This window comes from Pelmatolapia mariae, linkage group LG16_19 (assembly GCF_036321145.2).
Source record: "Pelmatolapia mariae isolate MD_Pm_ZW linkage group LG16_19, Pm_UMD_F_2, whole genome shotgun sequence".
NCBI lineage: Eukaryota > Metazoa > Chordata > Actinopteri > Cichliformes > Cichlidae > Pelmatolapia > Pelmatolapia mariae.
The window spans coordinates 52,548,984-52,567,503 of NC_086241.1; the positions used below are offsets into that span (position 1 = coordinate 52,548,984).

Consider the following 18,520-nt stretch of genomic DNA (forward strand, 5'->3'; position numbering starts at 1 on the left):
TCAGTTAAATTCTGACTTTTTATTTAGTATATACTTCATTTATGTATTTATTTTACAAATTAATGACAGATGCACCAGGAGAAACCATCTGCCTTTCCTCCTGTTGTGGGAGCAGGTATCCAGATACAGTTACTGTACATGTCAGTTATGAAAGTCTATGCGTCTGATTTAGTCTAGTGTCAGATGAGCTCGGGCATGCCAAGCATGTTGGCTCATGTTTATTTTACATCCATGGAGCCATCACAGACGTCTCCTTCTGCACCTGCTGAGAATACAAGAATGCAGAGTTAACTCAGAAGCAGATGTGTGCTGGTGTGGTTTGGTGTTTGATTTAAAGACAATGTGAAAAAGCTTTTATTGTGTGCAATCACATTTCCATAAAGTTGGGACACTGGGAAGAATAAAAATGGAATGCAGTCACATAAAGCACACCTAATTAAAAATAGAACATAAAAAAAACCAAAATGTTTAAAGCAAAGATGTCAAACTCATTTACATTATCTTTCTCAGTTCATTTTATTTAAGCTTTGGCCAAAAGATGAGAGCATTTGTATATTTTGTTTATTATGGCTTCTTCTTTGCCTGATAGAGCTTTAACATGTGATTTCTGGAAGTGTTCCTGAGCACATGCTGTGATTTCCATGACAGATTCTTTCCTGTTTTTAAAGCATTGCCACCTGAGGGTCCAAAGATGCTATATTGATTTTCAGCATTGTCCCTTACACACAGAGATTTTTCCCAATTCCCTGATCTGTTGATGATATTATGTACTGTAGATGATGAGATATTTAAACCCTTCACAATTTTATATTGAGGAACATGATTCTGATATTATTCAACAATTTGTAGGGGCAGTGTTTTGCAGACTGATGAAATTCCGTCTTCTAAATGCTCTTTTTATGCCCAATCGTCTTGCCAAATAACCTCATTAGTTGCTAAATTTTCCTCCAGCTGTTCCTTTCTAGTACCTCTTACGTTTCAAGCCTTTTGTTGCCCTCTAACCTTTGCTCTAACCTAAATGCATCCAATTAAACCATTTGATATATATATTCAAAAGCAGAAGAACAGAAATAAATCCAGATATGGGGATAGGGGTAAAACAAATTCAACATCAGAATTATGCTCATAACTTTTGAGATTTTGGTGCGACAGCTAATCTTCACTCCAACTGCAGAAGCATTACTGTACGACTATCCAGGTAAAGGACTTTGGCATACTTATTAACGAGCGATATGTGTGTATTTCTCTACTAAAAATGCAGTTATTTAATCTTATATTCATTTAACATTGAACATTACCATGCAGTCTCATTCATTCACTTATGCAACGATTAACAATGATGTTGCTGATAGTTATTGACTGCATGTTTTTTCATTTTTCTGTTTACTTTTTGGTATTTGGGGTTTTTTGGGTGTCAGGATATATTCACACTCCATTCTGCGGAGGATAAGAGCCTATAGATGAGTGGGTGAACAAAAATGAATATATGTTTACCTTGTTTAGCTCTGGAAAAAGTTCCTGAATGACGATGTCCAGCAGCACATATGTCAGCTGAGGAAGGCAAAGCAAAGAGGGTAGGAACAAGATGAGAAGCATTAAGGTCAGTCATGTTTAAATAAAGCTGGAAACAGGAACAGTATGCAGAACGACAGAGGAAACTGTGTTTCAGCAAACTGCATGTTACATTGTGTACCTATTATAAGATGCGAATGTTACATTCAGAGATACGCTGCACAGCAGGAAAATGTACCCCAAGTCAGTTTCATTCATATACCCATCTGTCATATACTAGCACAGCTTTTTTTTCGTGTCCAGATACGTTTCCTATCAGTGAAGTGCAAACATTCTGAGAAAGCACCGAGTGTGTCCTCGCGGTTTGCACGTGTCTGTCCTTGTACCTGTTTGTTGAGCACTGGCTGCTGTAGTCCATCGAAGAGGAGGCGCACTCCTTCATACTTGGCCTCTTCTCCGATACATTTCCCCAGAAAGTCTGAAGATAAATCAAGGACAAGTCCCCAGGCGGCAATTTAAAACTCACCACTTGTCTTGTAGGTTTAGATGCCGACTACAAGTGGTCCATAAATTACAAAAGGCGACTTGGAAGAACTAAATAAATACCTGGAATATAGCTCATCATCTCCTCGAACGTCTTCTTTGCTCTCCTCTGCTTGTCTTGGGCGGAGCGAGGCGGGCTGCTTTCACAGAAAACTGAGTCTATGAGGGCAAAGATTCAGTACATGATTTCACCTCACTTAGTTTGTTTGTTTAAAGTTCAAGATTCTCACAAACACGCAGATTCTCTTCGGTTCCTTGGCCGTGTACCTCTAAGCAGGGTGATGAGCGAGACTAGCCGGTGCTCCTGGACCACTTGGTTGAGTTTGTACTGAAGATAATAATCTGTGTAGGCCTCCAGTGTGTTCTTGAACAGGATCCTGCCACCCATTAGCAGGTGGTGCAACCAATCAGGGACACGAAAGACGACTCTGCCTAAAAATCAAGAAGAAGAGAGAGAGCACTGATCACCTACATGACCTATCTTTTTAATATACACCAGTCAGGTATAACATTATGACCACCTGTCTGATATTGTGTTGCTCGCAGCCCTTAAACAATCAAAGCATAGACGCTCGTACCAACAAGTCCTATAAGCTGCGAGGTGAAGCCTCCATGGACTGGAGCATATCCCACAGATGCTCAACTGGACTTACATCTGGGGAATTTAGAGGCCAATTCATCACCTCAAACTTCCTGTTGTGCTTCTCAAATCATTTCTATACATTTTTTACAGCCGTCAGGGAATACAGTTTCCATACATGTCAAAGTAACATCCACACCAATGGCAGGACCCAAGGTCTCTCAGCAGAACAATGCCCAAAGCACCACACTGCGTCTGCGAGTTTATACTTGCCTTCTTCCCATAGTGCATCCTGGTGTCCGGTGTTCCCCAGAGAAGCTTCACACATACACGTGATGTGACAGAAAATGTAATCCGTCAGACCACGCCACCTTCTTCCATTACTCCATGGTCCAGTTCTGATCCTCACATGCCCATTGTTGGCACTTTCAGCACTGTACAGTGGTCAGCATGGACACCCTGACTGGTCTGCAGCTATGCAGATGCATACACAACAAACTGCAATACTCTGCGTGTTCTTACACATTTCTATCACAACCAGCAGTAACTGTTTCTGCAATTCCAGCTACAGTAGTTCATCTTCGCTCCCCATCAATGAGCCAATGAGCCATGACCCTGTTGCTGACTCACCACTGTTCCTTCCTTGACTGCTTTTGATAAGTATTGACCGATTCAGACCAGGAACACACCACGAGCTGCAGTTTTGGAGATGCTCCGACCCAGCTGTCTAGCCATCACATTTTGGCCCTTGTCAAACTTTCTCAAATCCTTACGCTTGCCCATTTTTCCTGCTTCTAACACATCGACTTCCAGGACAAAATGTTCACTTACTTCCTAATGACAATCAGTGTAATTGACGTCACCTGTCAGTGGTCATCGTTATGCCCGATCAGTGTAAACTGTGTGTTTTACAATCTCTCTTTCCTCATCCCCTATTTGCCAACCTTATGGTTTCTCATTTGGTGTAAACTTAACACTGTGGACATTTTTCAATTATTTGGCCTAATATTTCTTTTTTAGCAGCATGCACTTTCAGCCATATGTTTCATGGTTCTAGCGTCTGTCAGCTACACAGACCAAGACGGATGAAAGAATAAGACAAGCAGTGGAAATGGGCTTCCTCTGAAGGAAGCGAGGAGAGATAAGAAGAGGAGCTCAGTCATTCAAGAGGGAGTCAGAGTAGAAACGCTGCTTCTCTGCATCAAATGGAAGTAGTTGAGGTGGATATTGTGTCTCTCAGCTGGTTTGGAAATGTCCCTGTGCCTTCAGGGAGAAGCCGAGAGAGGGTATCTCTGCTGTGGCACAACCCAGAAGTGGTTTCACAGCAGATCCACAAATGGCACATGTGGAGTATTTCATTTTAGTATTTTACCTTGCAAAACAAGTCCTTTCTGAAACACTTTCCAATAACATTTCAACCCGGTAAAAATCGATCCACATTCTATGTTTAAGCCTGGAAAGGAAACATCATAAATAGTGTCTGCAGAACAGACTGCAAAAAAAACAAACCTCTACTTACCAACATACATCAAGTAGTCATAGACCCCTTCAATGGTGATCATTTCCATGAAGTAGTTCTGATTGTGTCTCTTCTCTGTCATCTCTGATCGGTTGGCATTGTTTTTGAAGAGGTCATTGAAGAGCTGGGGGTGAGACACTTGCGTCAGATTTTAAGACTGAAGCTCTTTCAAACACCCACTGTCTCTATCTGAGAGCATTTCCAGTTATGAGTGACTCACAGAACTCTGGCAAAGTAAATATGTAACGTCCCTATTTTTTTAGGAATATATTCAGATTTTATGTTAAGTTAAGTGGACGTGTTTGTTTAAGCACCACTTGCAAAAAGCTGTTATGATCTCATCAGTTCAGCCACTGGCAAGTTCTCAGATTAAATGCCCGAGGCCTTTCTTGGCAATGTCAGACCTCATTTAAATTTTGTGAAGTGCTACTTCACAAAATTTGTTGCAAAAATAGCGCATGTGCTGATGTTTTATTCTATTGTGTCTGTAATACTAGAATCACCATTGGCTGATTTTAATCCCATTAATTTTTAAATGAGGAATCTAATAAACACTAGAGGAAACAAAATATCAGCATAAACAGTTCCATCAATAGTCGATACAAATCACTGTCTTTGCTTTAAAAACTTTATTTAGGGGATTATTTAATCCCCTGCTCAATTTGTAAGTTTGCTCACAGAGAGAATATAAAACCAATAAATAACTTCGTACTTGGTGGAGAAACTCTTGTTGGCAAGTACAGGGGTAAGAAGTTGCTTGTAGTTGGCACCAGGTTTGCACACATCTCAGGAGGGACTTTGGCCCACTCATCTTTGCAGAAATTCTAAATCCTTCACCTTTATTGGCTGCTGCTTGGCAACTCAATGCTTCAGCTCCCTCTATGGATTTTCTATAAGATTGAAGTCTACAGACCAGCTAAGCCACTCCATGACCCTAATGTGCTTTTTCTTTAGCCGCTCCTTTGCCGCCTTGGTGGTATGTCTTGGGTCACTGTGTTGCTAGAAGATGACAACGACCCATCTTCAGTGTTGAGGTTGCGGGAAGCAGGTTCTTGTCCAAGCATGGCCACGTTCATTGGACTCTCAGTGCGGTGAAGACATCCTGTACCCTTAGCAGAAAAACAGCACCAAAGTATAATGTTTACACTCCATGCTTGACTGTGGGGGATATGGTGGAGGCTTTAGGTCATACTCAGCATTTCTCTTCCTCCAAACACAGCAGTCTAAGTTGATGCCAAAGAGCTTGATTTTGGTTTCATCTTCCAACAGCACTTTCTCCCAACCCTCTTCTGAATTATTTTAATGTTCACTGGCAAACTTAAGACAGGCTTGTAACTTCTTGAGTAGGGGGACCTTGCAAGAACTACAAGATTTCAGTCCGTTATGGGGTAGTGTGTTACCAATGTTGTTTTTGTTGACTGTGGTCCCAACTGCCTTCAGATCATTAACAAGCTCCTCCCATGTAGGTTGGCGCTGATCTACCACCACTCTCATGATCATCCTCACACCATGAGGCAAGGTCTTTCATGGAGCTCCAGACCGAGGGTGATTGATGGTCTTTTCATTTTTATTCTGAACAATCGCGCCGGCAGTTGTCACTTCCTTCCACCAAGCTTCCTGCTGATGTTCTTGTAGCTCATTTCAGCCTTACGCAGGTTGACAATCTTGTCCTTGACATCCTTTGACAGGCTTTTTTGGTCTTGCCCATTGTGATAGAAATCCATTCGGTTGACATTTGTGCTTTGTATACATAAGTTGAGATCAGAAGTCTCGACAATTGATTTTAATCTGTGTGCCACAAGAGCAGGCAGCCAATCTCTGGGAGGCAAAATTCTGTTTAGGTTGTAGGGGATCAAATACTTTCTTCACTCCACGACATGCAAATCAGTTCATAACTGTTATGCAATATGTTTTTTTCTGGATTTTTGATCAATTTTCTGTCTCTCTCCATTAAAAAGAAATTACCATAATAATTAAAGACTGATTTGTTTCTTTGTAAGTGAGCAAACTCACCAATTCAGCAGAGGCTCTAATTATCTAATTTTCCCCACTGTATATCTGTAAAGCTCAGCTGGCTTGTGGACTTTTGACCAGACAGTTGTAACAGGAACAATTAATTGCAACTGAGCTTTAGGGAGGACTCTACCAGTACTCAGGATTCTCCTCAGGCTACTCTTTTAAACAATGCAGACACTCAAAAAGCTATAAAGCCTCACTTGCCAACCTTTTTGTCATTCTCTGAGGTGGGACTCAGGATAGTGAGCTCAGGTCGGCTGGGTTTGGGTTTGGGAGATTCACAGGAATTGAAGAAGGACTGGATGAAAGGTTCCAGGTGCTGCCCTTTCTGGCAGAAAAAAAAGCACACGTGCAAAATGTATATTGGGTAGTTATGGTTTCAAAAACACAAAGCTGACATTTAAAAACATCTGTATCATGAAAGATGAGACACAAAGCACATCCTACATATTGTGTCCCAGAATAAATGTATTTCTCACCTCTTTTATCAGTTTGCTGGGGACCGACTTAATGATTTTCCCTGTGAAAAATAAAAAACCTTATCTCAGTGATGTATGCTTCTGTCACATTGTGCCTCTTTTCCAGACACATCTCTTCTCATCCAACCCAAGGTCAGCCTGATCAAACATTTCCACAGGCTGTTTGAAACTCTTGCTGTTTAAACATCATCTATTTTGCACATTTGTTTAAACAAAGCGTCTGTCACAGTCTCTGCAGCCAGGTCAGAGAGAATGTGCATCATACTGTACCGAGGTTCACGTCAGGTAACATCTTGTCCAGGAACTGAGACTCCATGCTATGAGGAGACAGGAAGTCGGCCAGTAGCTGGCTGTTGCTCAGCTCTGGGTGCTGCAGGAGTTTCTGCAAAGTTAACAGATAATGAAAACACACATTTGTTCTGTAGCTGAAAATCAATCACAGGACTGCAGATTTATTGTGTATGATCAAATGTATGCAGATGCAAGCGCTTTACTCGTTTTTAGAACAAAGCAGACTGTGGATTTTCAAGGGCTTTATGTGGGTTTTTCTGCTTATAAAGCCTCCCAACCAAGTTTGGATTAGTGCTTACTACTTTCCACAGAACATTGCAACTTTTTAAATTAATTCCCAAGCTTTCAAAGCAGCCTCTTGGTGTGCCTTGAAAAAACTTGCAGACTTATTTCAAGGTACGTAATCCATCACAGTGAAAACTTTTACTGCTTTTTGTGTTGTCTTTTGTGATTCTGTACTGATGGTCCTCCAGGTGGGGACCATTTAAAAATCTTTCCTTGCCGTTCCATCCTCTCCAGGATGGGGAGTTTTGTCATTTTTCTCTATAAATGTTCAACAGTTAAGACTCAAATTTTATTCCTTGAAGTGTTTAAGGACCTTGGCAGCAACTGCAGAGACTGAATTGTGTTTTATTCAGTTTTTTCCTCTGTGTTTTTGAAAAGCTGCTCTTAGATTCACCAAATGAAGCAACGACAAAGATATTTTTCTCTCTTTACAAGTGACTCAACCACTGACTAAGACTGATTAAGATGACTATAAATGTTTCTTTTTTCTGAAACCTAATTTGAAGTATTCTTGATGAACGCATACGCACAGAAAACTACACCCAAAAACTTTTCAACAATGTGTGTGTGTGTGTGCGTACGTATTTCAAGCTAATTTGTTCGTAACCTTCTCACCAACCCCCTCACTCAAAGTCATTTTCGTAAGACTACTTGTCTTAAGTTTTTTATTATTTAGTTATTTGAAGAAGTTTTCACAGTACAAACCATGATTTAGCAGCTTTTAGAATCACCTCTAGCAGCAATAAGTTGAAGAAAACATTTTCTGTATTTTTTTTTTTATTTATTTGAGGTTCATTTTAAAATTACACTTGATGCCCCCAGGTTATATTCATCAATTTTACTATAATATATTTACTCCAAACATCTTATATTAGGAGCATATTCTTTTAATTAATACTAGAGAGTCATCAGGTTCCAATATATATTTTGCAGAAAATGCATAAACTAAATGCATAGTGCTAAATGTCAGGTTTTGCTATTAAAATTAACAATAGGATGCACATTTTATTTATATTATGTTTATGATTATTAGGGTTGGGTACATGTAGACACAAATATATACATACACTACAATCACCATAGTACGATTATATAAAGAAATTATATAGAAAAATGTTAAAAGTGTAGCTACACAGTAATTACATAAAGCATGATACTTTTAAAAGAGATTATTGTAGCTGATCAAAACCTGTTATATTGCCTAGGTACAGTACATATTACACCTATCTAAATGCTACCACATTAAGAAAGCATTTGCATTTCAACATCAGAGACGGTCACACTTGCATGATCCTTTAATCAAGTGCATTTGATTGGACTGCTTTTAACATCATAATTTCTATGGAAGCGGTAAGGCTGTACTCAATGTTTCACAGCACTTCATGGAGTCCTTTGAAAACTTTCTTTTTCACATGACTGAGTATCCTGCCTAGTGCAATTCAGAAGAAAAGGCCAAGAGAAGCTCAGATATCTACCTGAAGATACTCCTGAAATTCCTCCCTCTTCGATGTCAGAAATTCATAATTCTTGGGACCAATTATTCTCTTTGAGGGCAGCTGAGCATCTGGAAATGAGCCTGCAGATGGTGTTAGATTTCACAAAGACGAGTGTTAAAAATATGTATCTCTCTTTAACTGGAACATAACAGCCGTGCAGTTTCCAAGTCCCCAAATAACGCAACAGGGCCATTAAATGTTCTTCGCTTCTAAAATGTCAGTTTACTTGGAAGTAATAATCTGGGATTTTTCTGTGGAGTCAACGATGTCATTTTCATGGGAAAATTCCTTCCTGATGACCTTGAATGAAAAACAGAGCAGTGCACAGGTGCTCTAAATTAGCATTATGTAGAAAACCTACCATGAAACTCGGTGAGCTTTGACTCTAGGACATAGAACTCCAGATATCTCCTGTACACAGACCAGTGCTCAGTCTCATGTCCGACTGCAGAGAGTAAAACAACAAGGTTTAATTAATGACCCCAAAGCAAAACAGCTAGTCACACTAGTTACTGGTTACCTAATAATATTACAAATTATTTACAAGTATGTTTTAATGAGATATGTTGGTTGAGATTGTGTGCTTTTATGGGGTTTTTCTGATAAGAAAATTAAATGAATAGTCAGATTCTTTTTTCAATCTGAGTTAAATTGTATAAAAAGACACGGATGACTCTAAAAACTTCCCAGCTGAAATGGTGAGTGACTTCACTCGGATGACACTAAGTAAGACTGAAGGAAAAGGTCCGCACAGCCTCACCTGCCTTCCGGTCATTGCGCTCTACATCAATACAAAACACTGGAATGCGCTCCCTCTTTACGTCGTCATCGTAGAAATCAATGTACGGGATTGTGATGTTCCAGGCTGAGAGGTTTCGCGGGGTGCTCGGGGTGGAGGCCGCCTCCATAGGGGGGTCATCTTCCAGCACCATCATGGCTTCCTCCACCTTGAATAGAAGGAAGTGAGAGTGGTTGAGGTCAAGGCTTTGCAGAGTACACGATAGATGAACAACACGACCACTTTTATGCTGCAAAACACACAAAGTTAGAGGCCTGACTTTAATTTCTTGGACTTCTTTTGTTCTTTGTGTATGGGTTCTTTTTACCTTAACCATATAATCTACTCCTATCAAAATTACTATTTAATTGAACAGCAAATGTGAAGATCAGGGACAACGAAACAAAAAAAAAGGTGACTGAGACCTGACCACATGTAAGGGAAGTGCAACGTATACACAGGATATCCCTGTACAATAAATGCGGAACGAGGAATTAACAGAGTAAAGACAGTAAAGTGCTGTAAAGGACTGTGTTTGAAGTCACATCAATGTAAATTTACAAAAGCTCTTAAACTAGCGGATTTTCATCATCTGACACTTTTTTTTTTAAATTTCTTTCATTTAAGGTGGATATTTAGTTTGTGGTTTCACAGGGAAACTCTTGCTCTTTAAAATCAACACTATCTACTGTAAAACAGGCAAATTCATGGACTCCACCTCAGAAAACGCCAGAACCCAAACGTTGGATTTAAATATTGGAAAAATAGACAAAGATATTTTATTATGCCTGAAGAAATCGGCAAAAACATGCTTTGTCAAACTCGGCAGAGTCGGGAAATTGCACTGAAAACCTTGAAGGTTTCCCCATAAGGGTAGAATTAATAGACTATGTGGCTTTCTTTTCTTTACTCACCAACGCCCCCATGTGGGAATTACTTCAGGAGACCCTCAATATGACTTGAAGACTCTGTTTGCAGTTACTTCTAATAAATTTGACACGCTGCTTTAAATTTGACATGCAGTTGACTAAAAAGCAACTATCACCACATGAGCATTATTTTATACACTTTCATCATCTTATAATGAATGTTTAAGCCATTTTTAGATGTGCCTTACCATATCATCCTCCCCCTCTACCAGCCCATAGGATGGCAGCATGGCTCCTTCCATCGTTGTGCTCTTGAACACTCCTTTGATCTTACTGCCAATGCGGCTAATCCCAAAGGACTCGCCCCTCTTAGACGTACTCCTGCAGTTCAAACAAGGGGGTTATTAAACACGGAGCAAAGGAGGAGATGCGCTTGGCTTCAGCAAAGCGCATGCAGCTTCAGAGAGGTGACAGAGCAGGGACTGTAGGGAAGAAGAAGCAGCTTACTGTATCTGTATCATGGGAGGTATACGCTAATCTAGCCAAACCAATGACAACATTTAACTTCACAGTCATCTTACAATAAAATGCCTGGGTTGCTGGTAAAGCGCTGCAGAGCCACAAAAAAACACACACACACAACAAAGCACTGAGCAGTGATGAACAGATGTGTAGCTTGGAGGGGATATTTTCAGGGTGTAAAAAATGCTGATGATGATCAGTTACCTGACAACCGATAAAAAGCACACAACATCACAGGTGCTCTGTGTGAGTGCAGTTTTGCTCACGTAAAATAAAAATCACCACATGACGCACAGAGATACGCCTACTACACAAGAAGCCGAGCACAGAAAAAGTCGCTGCGGTGTCGAAAACGAGACTGGAGGAAATAAAACGACAAATTAAAACAGGATCCCGTGCATAGACCCCACCATGCAGGCGTCCGGCTGGGACTGGGGTCACATGGGTGTGAAACTGGACAGCATGACATCACACTGAGCGACCTGTGACAGACAGATGGACCCTGACTTACTTGGGTGATGAGTGGCGGTGGGATAGCGAGCCATATGGGAAGTTTGTGAACGTGGACTGGGCATGGAGGGAGTTACAAGATGCAGGTGAAGAGCTGCCAGAGGCGGTGAACAGTGAGGACGGGGACTCGGGGCTCCAGTCCCAGGAGCTATAAGCAGAACAGGGTCACATCCCCACGGGCAAGAGGAGGGAGCGGATCGTGGATCATACCAGGGCAGGCAGTATGGTGGTCACAGAATCAGAGTGGACATACGGTCACAGACACAGGCACGATGGTGGAAATACACAGATGGGCGTAATGGGCAGACAAACGGGCAGAGGTGGAGAAGGTTTCTTAATCGCAGGTATGGAGGGAGGTTCGAAACTGGTCACATGTGATTGTGGGCTGCGAAAGCAATTATATGCTATCCCATCTATCATTTTGAGTGGCATAATTTATGCTGCTTTGGAAACTGCCTTTATAACAAGTTTACTTTCAGGTGTTGGAAATGAAACAGAAAATGAGTTTTCCTTCATTTTAATTCTCTCATTTTGGATATAATGCTTTTATTAGCTTTATCTGCTTACAGGCTTACTGGTGACACATGCTATGATTAGCTCATAAAGGTCAGTTTACTCAGTGTTCTCTCTTTTTGCAGCTACAGCACACTCACCAAATAAAACATGTATTTAGGGGTGAAATGAGATGAGTGCAAAAAGATTATATGTCATTATCGTAGTATCAGCTAGTGCTTATGAAACTGAAGCCCTCCTTGACGGCTCGGGCCCAGGCAGGGCACAGTGATTCTGTTAAAAAAAAAAAGGCAGCACATCTTTAATCTTAAGTATGAAGTGTCTTTTGGAATCTTGCGTGCAGCACTACTCAGCCAGCCACTGTTCTGATCAGCACACTGACGACTTGTACTCACCGAATGTCATCCAAACTGACGCTATTTCTGGAACAATATGCACAAGGAGTTAGTGGCAGGGCCCCGTGGCCACGTACACACCACACCCCGCGATAGAAAACATGACAGTCGATCCATGGCTTCAGTTCAGTTACAGCTATACTGCAGTGGTCTAATATAACTTGCATTACAAGAAAATGGGTTGCTTCTTTACAGCTTAGTTACAGTTATGTTTATGTGTGACGCAGCTGGCTCATAGCATATCCTGTCATAGCACTGCAGAGTGCTGTGGGGAAACAGGGATTTATGTACGTTTAATAGGGAAACCAAGAAAACTGGACGTGGAAGAAAACACAGAAATTTACTGTGTGTCTAAAATCTTAGTTAACAGTGAATTTGTGTTTGCGCTGTTTTCTGTTTCTATATTTTCTGAAAGTCCACCTGTGCATCATTATGCTAAACATTTATGCTGTTACACACAAACATAACAAAGTGAAACCTACCTGCTCATTTTGGAATTTCTGGCAGGGGACTCGGCCCCTCTGAGAAGCTGCCGAAAGTACTGTGGAAAAAAGAAGGTCACGGCAATCAAACAACACGTATGGAAAATCTGGTACAGTATGCAAGCTGAACTCAAGGAACATGCCATATCTATTGACCTCTTAATGCCTAAATAATAATAACCACTGATGCCCTGTTTATTTGGGAGCAAGAACAGGGGTGGCAACTAAGTAGAAAATAATCTCACATTGTTATCCAGACACTATTCACACAGGGCTATGGCCTGCTCTGAACAATGGCTGAGCTCTGGTCCACCCAGCTGAATTCAATGAAATTGCTTCTGAGGGGTGAAATTCAGCTTGGCAGTTTGGCATAATGCCAGCGCCAGCTCATTGGCCGGTTGCGCGTCTGATATTGATGACAGGGCCGATAGCGGTTGGTAGCTGGGGGATGGAAAAATGGGTCTGAGTCAACAAATTCCAGTTGAGCTTGAGTTTAAGCATTTTACAGATATAGTTTTGGTATATCTGAGACAATAAAATTACTAAAGGTAAGAAATGATCATTCAGTCTCAACTAAATGACCCATAATTTGGACAGGAAAATGCTTAAATCTGGAAATCAAGCTGGGTGACAATAGGCTTAGTGGTTTCTATTGAGGTGTGGGCGCTAACCTCATCGCTGTGGCAGAACATGGGGGTGAAAACATTCTCCAGAAGAGAGAGGACGTGCTCGTAGGCTTCAAACAAGCACCTCATGGTCTGCAGTTTCACCACCTCCGCATAAGGACCCTCAGCAACTGGAACGTTCAACAAAAACACACAAGCGAGTTAGCATACTACACAGCATGCATACTCATTAAGGCAGACCTAGGATGTTTAAGACACTTTAACTTCAATAATGACTCCTGTCACATACTGTTGCGTATTTCTTCCACTATAAAGGGGTCAAAGCGGATTTTGTCAACACTCTCGTCCAAGCAATAGGTCTCGTAGATCTTCTTCACTTCCTTGTGGAGCATCATCTTCTCTGAATCCAACAGCTCAGGGCACAGAATCCTGTCGTTGAACTCCTCTGAGAAGTTAAGAGAGTCAGACATCAATACGTCAAAGTGATAGGTTAACTCTGCCACCCATGAGTGGTAATTTTTCCTGATAATTTCAGATGGGGTGATGAAAAGCTGTTGACTGACAGAACTGAGTAATTAAGGTAACAACAACTATTAACAACTACTAAGAATTTAGAGAAAAAAATGGAATACTTGCCAACTGCAAGACAGAATTGGAGGACATGGACAGCGCCTTCTTGCTTTAGGAAGTTCATAAAGCGAAAGAGAAGATCTTGCTGTTCTCGAATTTCCTTCAACTCCAGCTTTAGCACCTGATACAAAGGCATCAAAAAATGGATTAATATACTCTATAAAGCATTGCCTGCTATATTCCTCCTGCGTCTATTAGGCTTACGCTGTCCCATATACCAGCTACATATTGTCACTAGGTTTTTGCTTAATGCCAGGTGGCTTTTGTTTCAAAGCTGGCTTGCAGTTGATTTTTTTTAGGTTTTTAATGAATTACTTCACTCTCCTAGATGAAAGCAAACACTTACTGAGGGCTTTTTGCTGCGAGTATCAGAGTACTTTTGTAGGAAAGGAACCAGTGTTGAAGTGGGCTCTGTGGATTCTTCAGGCTGGAGTGAACATGTCGGGAAAAATTAAATACACATTTAAAATTCACAGAAGATACACTCACCCCTCATTCTGTTAGGTATGCCTGTTCAACTGCTTGTTAACAGGAATATCTAATCACATGACACAAACTCAGTACATTTAGACATGTTTAAGGCAACCTGCTGAAGTTCAAATCGAGCATCAGAACGGAGAAGAAAGGAGATTTAAGTGGATTTCTATGTGGCATCGTTGCTAGTGCTAATACAGGCTGGGCTGAGTATTTCAGAAACTGCTGATCTACTGGGATTTACTCCACACATCCATCTCTAGGGTTTCAAGAAAATGGTCTGAAAAAGAGAAAATATCCCATGAGCAGCAGTTCTCTAAGTGAAAATGCCTTGTGGATGTCACAGGTCAGAGGAGAGTGGCCAGGGTATGCAGAATAGCATCTTTGAATGCACAACATGTTGAACACTGAAGCAGATGGGCTACAGCAACAGAAGACCACACAAAGATTCACCAAAATTGGACAACAGAAGATACGAAAGACATTATCTGGTCTGATGAGTCTGAATTTCTGCTGTGACACTTAAAGGGAAGAGTCAGAATTTAATGTAAAGAGCATGAAAGCACGGATGCATCCTGCCTTATGCCAATAACTCAGACAGGTGGTGCTGGTGTAATGGTGTGGGGATATTTTCTTGACACACACTGAGTACTGCTGCTGACCATGTCCATCTTTTATAACCCAGCCAACAAATCTGCTTTATGCTTCAAAAATTTGAAGGAGTTCAGAAAGCAAAAGATCCACCTGACTTGTTACTAGCAAGATGAACCAAACAGAGTGACTGGTGAGTGTAAATGACAGCCAGTTACAGTCCAGTATATACTTACAGGTGAGTTGTCAATGAATATCAAAATTAAATGATTCGCTGTGTCCTGAAATTAAAAAAAAAAAAAAAGCAGTCAGTAAGTTTCAAACTCAAGTGTAGCGCTGTAAGTAATGCTTTGATTTGTCTTTTATTTGCTTTCTCATAATACTGCACATTAGCGCTGGTTAAAGGACTATAAAAGAAATATCCTGTTAGACTGGCAAAAGCATCCAAAGACACGTTTAAGGGAAAAAACAGCTTTGGATTTCTATTCTACACTCACAGGATCAGCCAAGTAGTCCATTGAAGGAAGGAAGACAGAACCAGCCAAAACTTCTCTTATCAGGAGTGTAAGAGATCTGAGAGAATGACGAGATACAGAAGCAGGAAATAAGAGAATGAAGCAATAAAGACGTAGTGCTGCATAGTGTCACGAATGACACTATTCTCATGGTAGAATCATGCTGTGCATTCATGTTGTGACTTCATTGGGTAAATATATGGTTGCAGTGCATGGGCTTTACTTCCAGAGCAGTCAGTTACCTGCAGTCTGTGGCCTTGGGCGGCAGGATGTAAGGGAACAGTATCTCAGTCAGCTTCCTGAGGTAGAGAAGCTCATCTCTGCGACTGCGAAGAGCCACGTGGAGATCAGGACCATATTCCTCCAGGGCAGCTTGTTGAAGATACTCTATGTTTTTCACTGAAAAGAAACCAAAAAACATTTTTTTTATGATAAAAGAAATAAAAAAACAAACTGCTCTGTGTGATTATATCTGCCATACCCTTCTGCCTTGCTTTGCTAATAATTTCAATGTGCTTCATGGAAACTTTAAGGAGCTTTTTTGTAATGAGAGATGCCACATCCACCTAAGAGAGAGAGACAAGTTTATTTAAAAATGATGAAGACCAGTTTAAAACATTCAAAGTTTTTATCTTTATAGAGTCTAAGTTTCACCTTCTGAGTCCGACGAACCAGCACAGATGCAAAGAAACGCAAGGTCACTCTCAGCTCGTCGACAAACGCCTCGTCGTCTGTGATGTCTCTGAAAGGAAAAAGAAATCTGTCCCCTCACTTCACAGGACACAACACAGTTTGAACCTCGGAGGAAGGATACAAGAAACTCTTACCTGTACCAAGGATATACAAAATTTTCCAGAACAAGCTCTAGAATCTAAAATAAAAACAATAGATTTTATTGTGCCATAATTTGATAGATTAATTTAATGTTTATTTAAAAATAATAACGTGTTTAACGAATATGTCTATTACCTCTGAGAGTGAGGCATCCACTTTAGAAGGAATTTTCAGGTCAAGCCATGGCTGATAGTTTTCCAGTAACAGAGTCGGTCTATAAATATGATCAAAATTGAAAGAAAAAAAAAGGAATGAAATAGAAAAAATTCAGTATCATCAGCAGAGGAAGACAGAAGAATCCAGTCTGACCACTAGATGGCACTGCTAAATCTCCCATGACCTAATAAGTAGGTAACTTTATTGTTGTCAACCTAGTAATGAGGTTATATATATGTATATGTATAGTATATGTAGTAACACAGTGATATGGACTTGGTCACAGATAATCTGTAAACTGTGGCATCAGGTATTAAGCATTTATTATGCTAAATATATAACCGCTGCTGAAATAGATATAAGGTTTCAATAAAACACAAGTCAGCTTCTGTCCAGTCTACGACCATTGCACAACAGCATAACCACGTCACTCACCTGTGCCTTTTGCACTTGATTTTTCCACAAACAGCACAGCTGTGGCCCAGAGGAAACAGCTCCTGCTGGTACGACTACAAGATAAAGTCAATAGCAAAGATTATGAACTGCTGCTGCTTTTGTGCCTTTTTATTCATCATCATCAATGTATAAGCAAGCAATGGCATGCTTCCAGCAAGTGATAGACATTACATATATTTCTATCAGTTGTGGCACTCAGTGTGTGGAGGCTTTATCCTCCTAATTTGTTCAGTTAAATTCTAACCGACCTTGATTCTTGGTTTAATGGAGACTAAGATGTTAGGCAGCAGAGACTCAGGCCCCAGGGAGCAGTAGAAAGTGACGACTCCAGCCAGGAACGACCAAAACACCATTATAATGTGAATATATCTGTAGTAAAAAGGAGGTGTGAGGTATAAATGAATAAAAACATGGTAAGCTATGAAGTGAAATTGAGTGGGCTGCAGGTTTGCCTATGTAGAGTGAACTAGTTACCTGTTCAAAAGCACAGTGGAGAGAAGCAGGACCAGCAGAAGGAAGCAGAAGACTGGATATTGTCGACCAAGCTCTCTGAGCCGGTCCACCTTTACCCTACCTCTTAATTTCTGCAGATAAGCCCGGATGCATCCCATCTTTGTCTGTCAACATCCAGCCTACCTACTGCATATTACTGTAAATAAATAAAGGTCGCATTACGAAGTGGCTGCAGGCTACAAATAAATAAGGGCGTGTAGCAGGAAGCACGAGCTCCTTACTCAAAGTCACAGTATTTTATTTTATTTTTTAAAATCTATCTATTCCGCTTAACATACGTATCAGGTTGCACTGATTTTAACATATCGATTCAAGCACTTACTGTAAGTGTACGGCGGACGATATGGGCCATTTTTCACTGTAGTTCAGGCGCGACACCATAATGAATTTGCAAAAACAAAATAAATACATAAGCAGGTTGCCTGTGTGCAGGATAAGCGCAGAGAGCAGAGCCGCGCACAGCTGTGAGCCACAGCAGGATTAGTGGCAGTTACACAGCATCATTCGTGCGTGGACCGTCCTAAAACTCTGATAGGTTGCCGTTTTGGTTAATGGCCGCGGTCCTGTCACGGGCATAGCTGTCCATTGAGGAGCAGCAGCAGCGGCGGTGGTTGGTGCCTCGGTTGTCAGCGCTGGAGACTTGTGATGTCACCTCCGCTGCGCTCCCACCAGCAGTAGCTGCTACTGGCTCCTGTAGTTTAGCTCTGAGGTAATGGACGTGTCCGCCACATATTCCCCTTGAAATGAAACCCACGCCAAGGTGCCCGGATCAAGGAGACGAGTCCCGGAGCGGAGTGGTGCTCACTGGAGCGGCCATTATTTGCATTATTGTCACATTTAACGGACTTAAAGCGAAGCACCATTGATTTGTGTGTGTGGTAAACAGCTTACAGTCGTACTTTGACCGAAGAAACTGCACAAGGGAACATGGGAAA

At 41.0% G+C, this 18,520-nt stretch overlaps 1 protein-coding gene across 4 annotated transcripts; it reads right to left on the reverse strand.

Moving 5' to 3' along the window:
* Positions 1-4: 4 nt before the first annotated feature.
* On the reverse strand, positions 5-18,360 carry LOC134645098 (sorting nexin-14-like). Of its 4 annotated transcripts, XM_063498373.1 has the most exons (31): positions 17,908-18,360; positions 17,547-17,721; positions 17,321-17,441; positions 17,052-17,125; positions 16,596-16,674; positions 16,454-16,497; positions 16,281-16,368; positions 16,108-16,192; positions 15,869-16,025; positions 15,609-15,684; positions 15,348-15,392; positions 14,393-14,473; positions 14,053-14,167; positions 13,706-13,861; positions 13,462-13,586; positions 12,791-12,849; positions 12,309-12,335; positions 11,402-11,548; positions 10,617-10,749; positions 9,482-9,668; positions 9,083-9,166; positions 8,701-8,801; positions 6,920-7,031; positions 6,650-6,690; positions 6,379-6,498; positions 4,155-4,278; positions 2,323-2,487; positions 2,119-2,214; positions 1,899-1,990; positions 1,495-1,551; positions 5-265 (listed from the first exon to the last, which is right to left on the reverse strand). In XM_063498373.1, exons 2-31 carry the CDS (start codon positions 17,681-17,683, stop codon positions 224-226), a joined length of 2,970 nt encoding a protein of 989 aa, XP_063354443.1. In that variant the 5' UTR covers positions 17,684-17,721; positions 17,908-18,360; the 3' UTR covers positions 5-223. The 4 variants fall into 4 exon arrangements, with proteins under 4 accessions (XP_063354443.1, XP_063354444.1, XP_063354445.1 ...); XM_063498374.1 differs by lacking the exon at positions 12,309-12,335; XM_063498375.1 differs by lacking the exon at positions 11,402-11,548 and having other exon boundaries at positions 17,908-18,357.
* Positions 18,361-18,520: the final 160 nt, after the last annotated feature.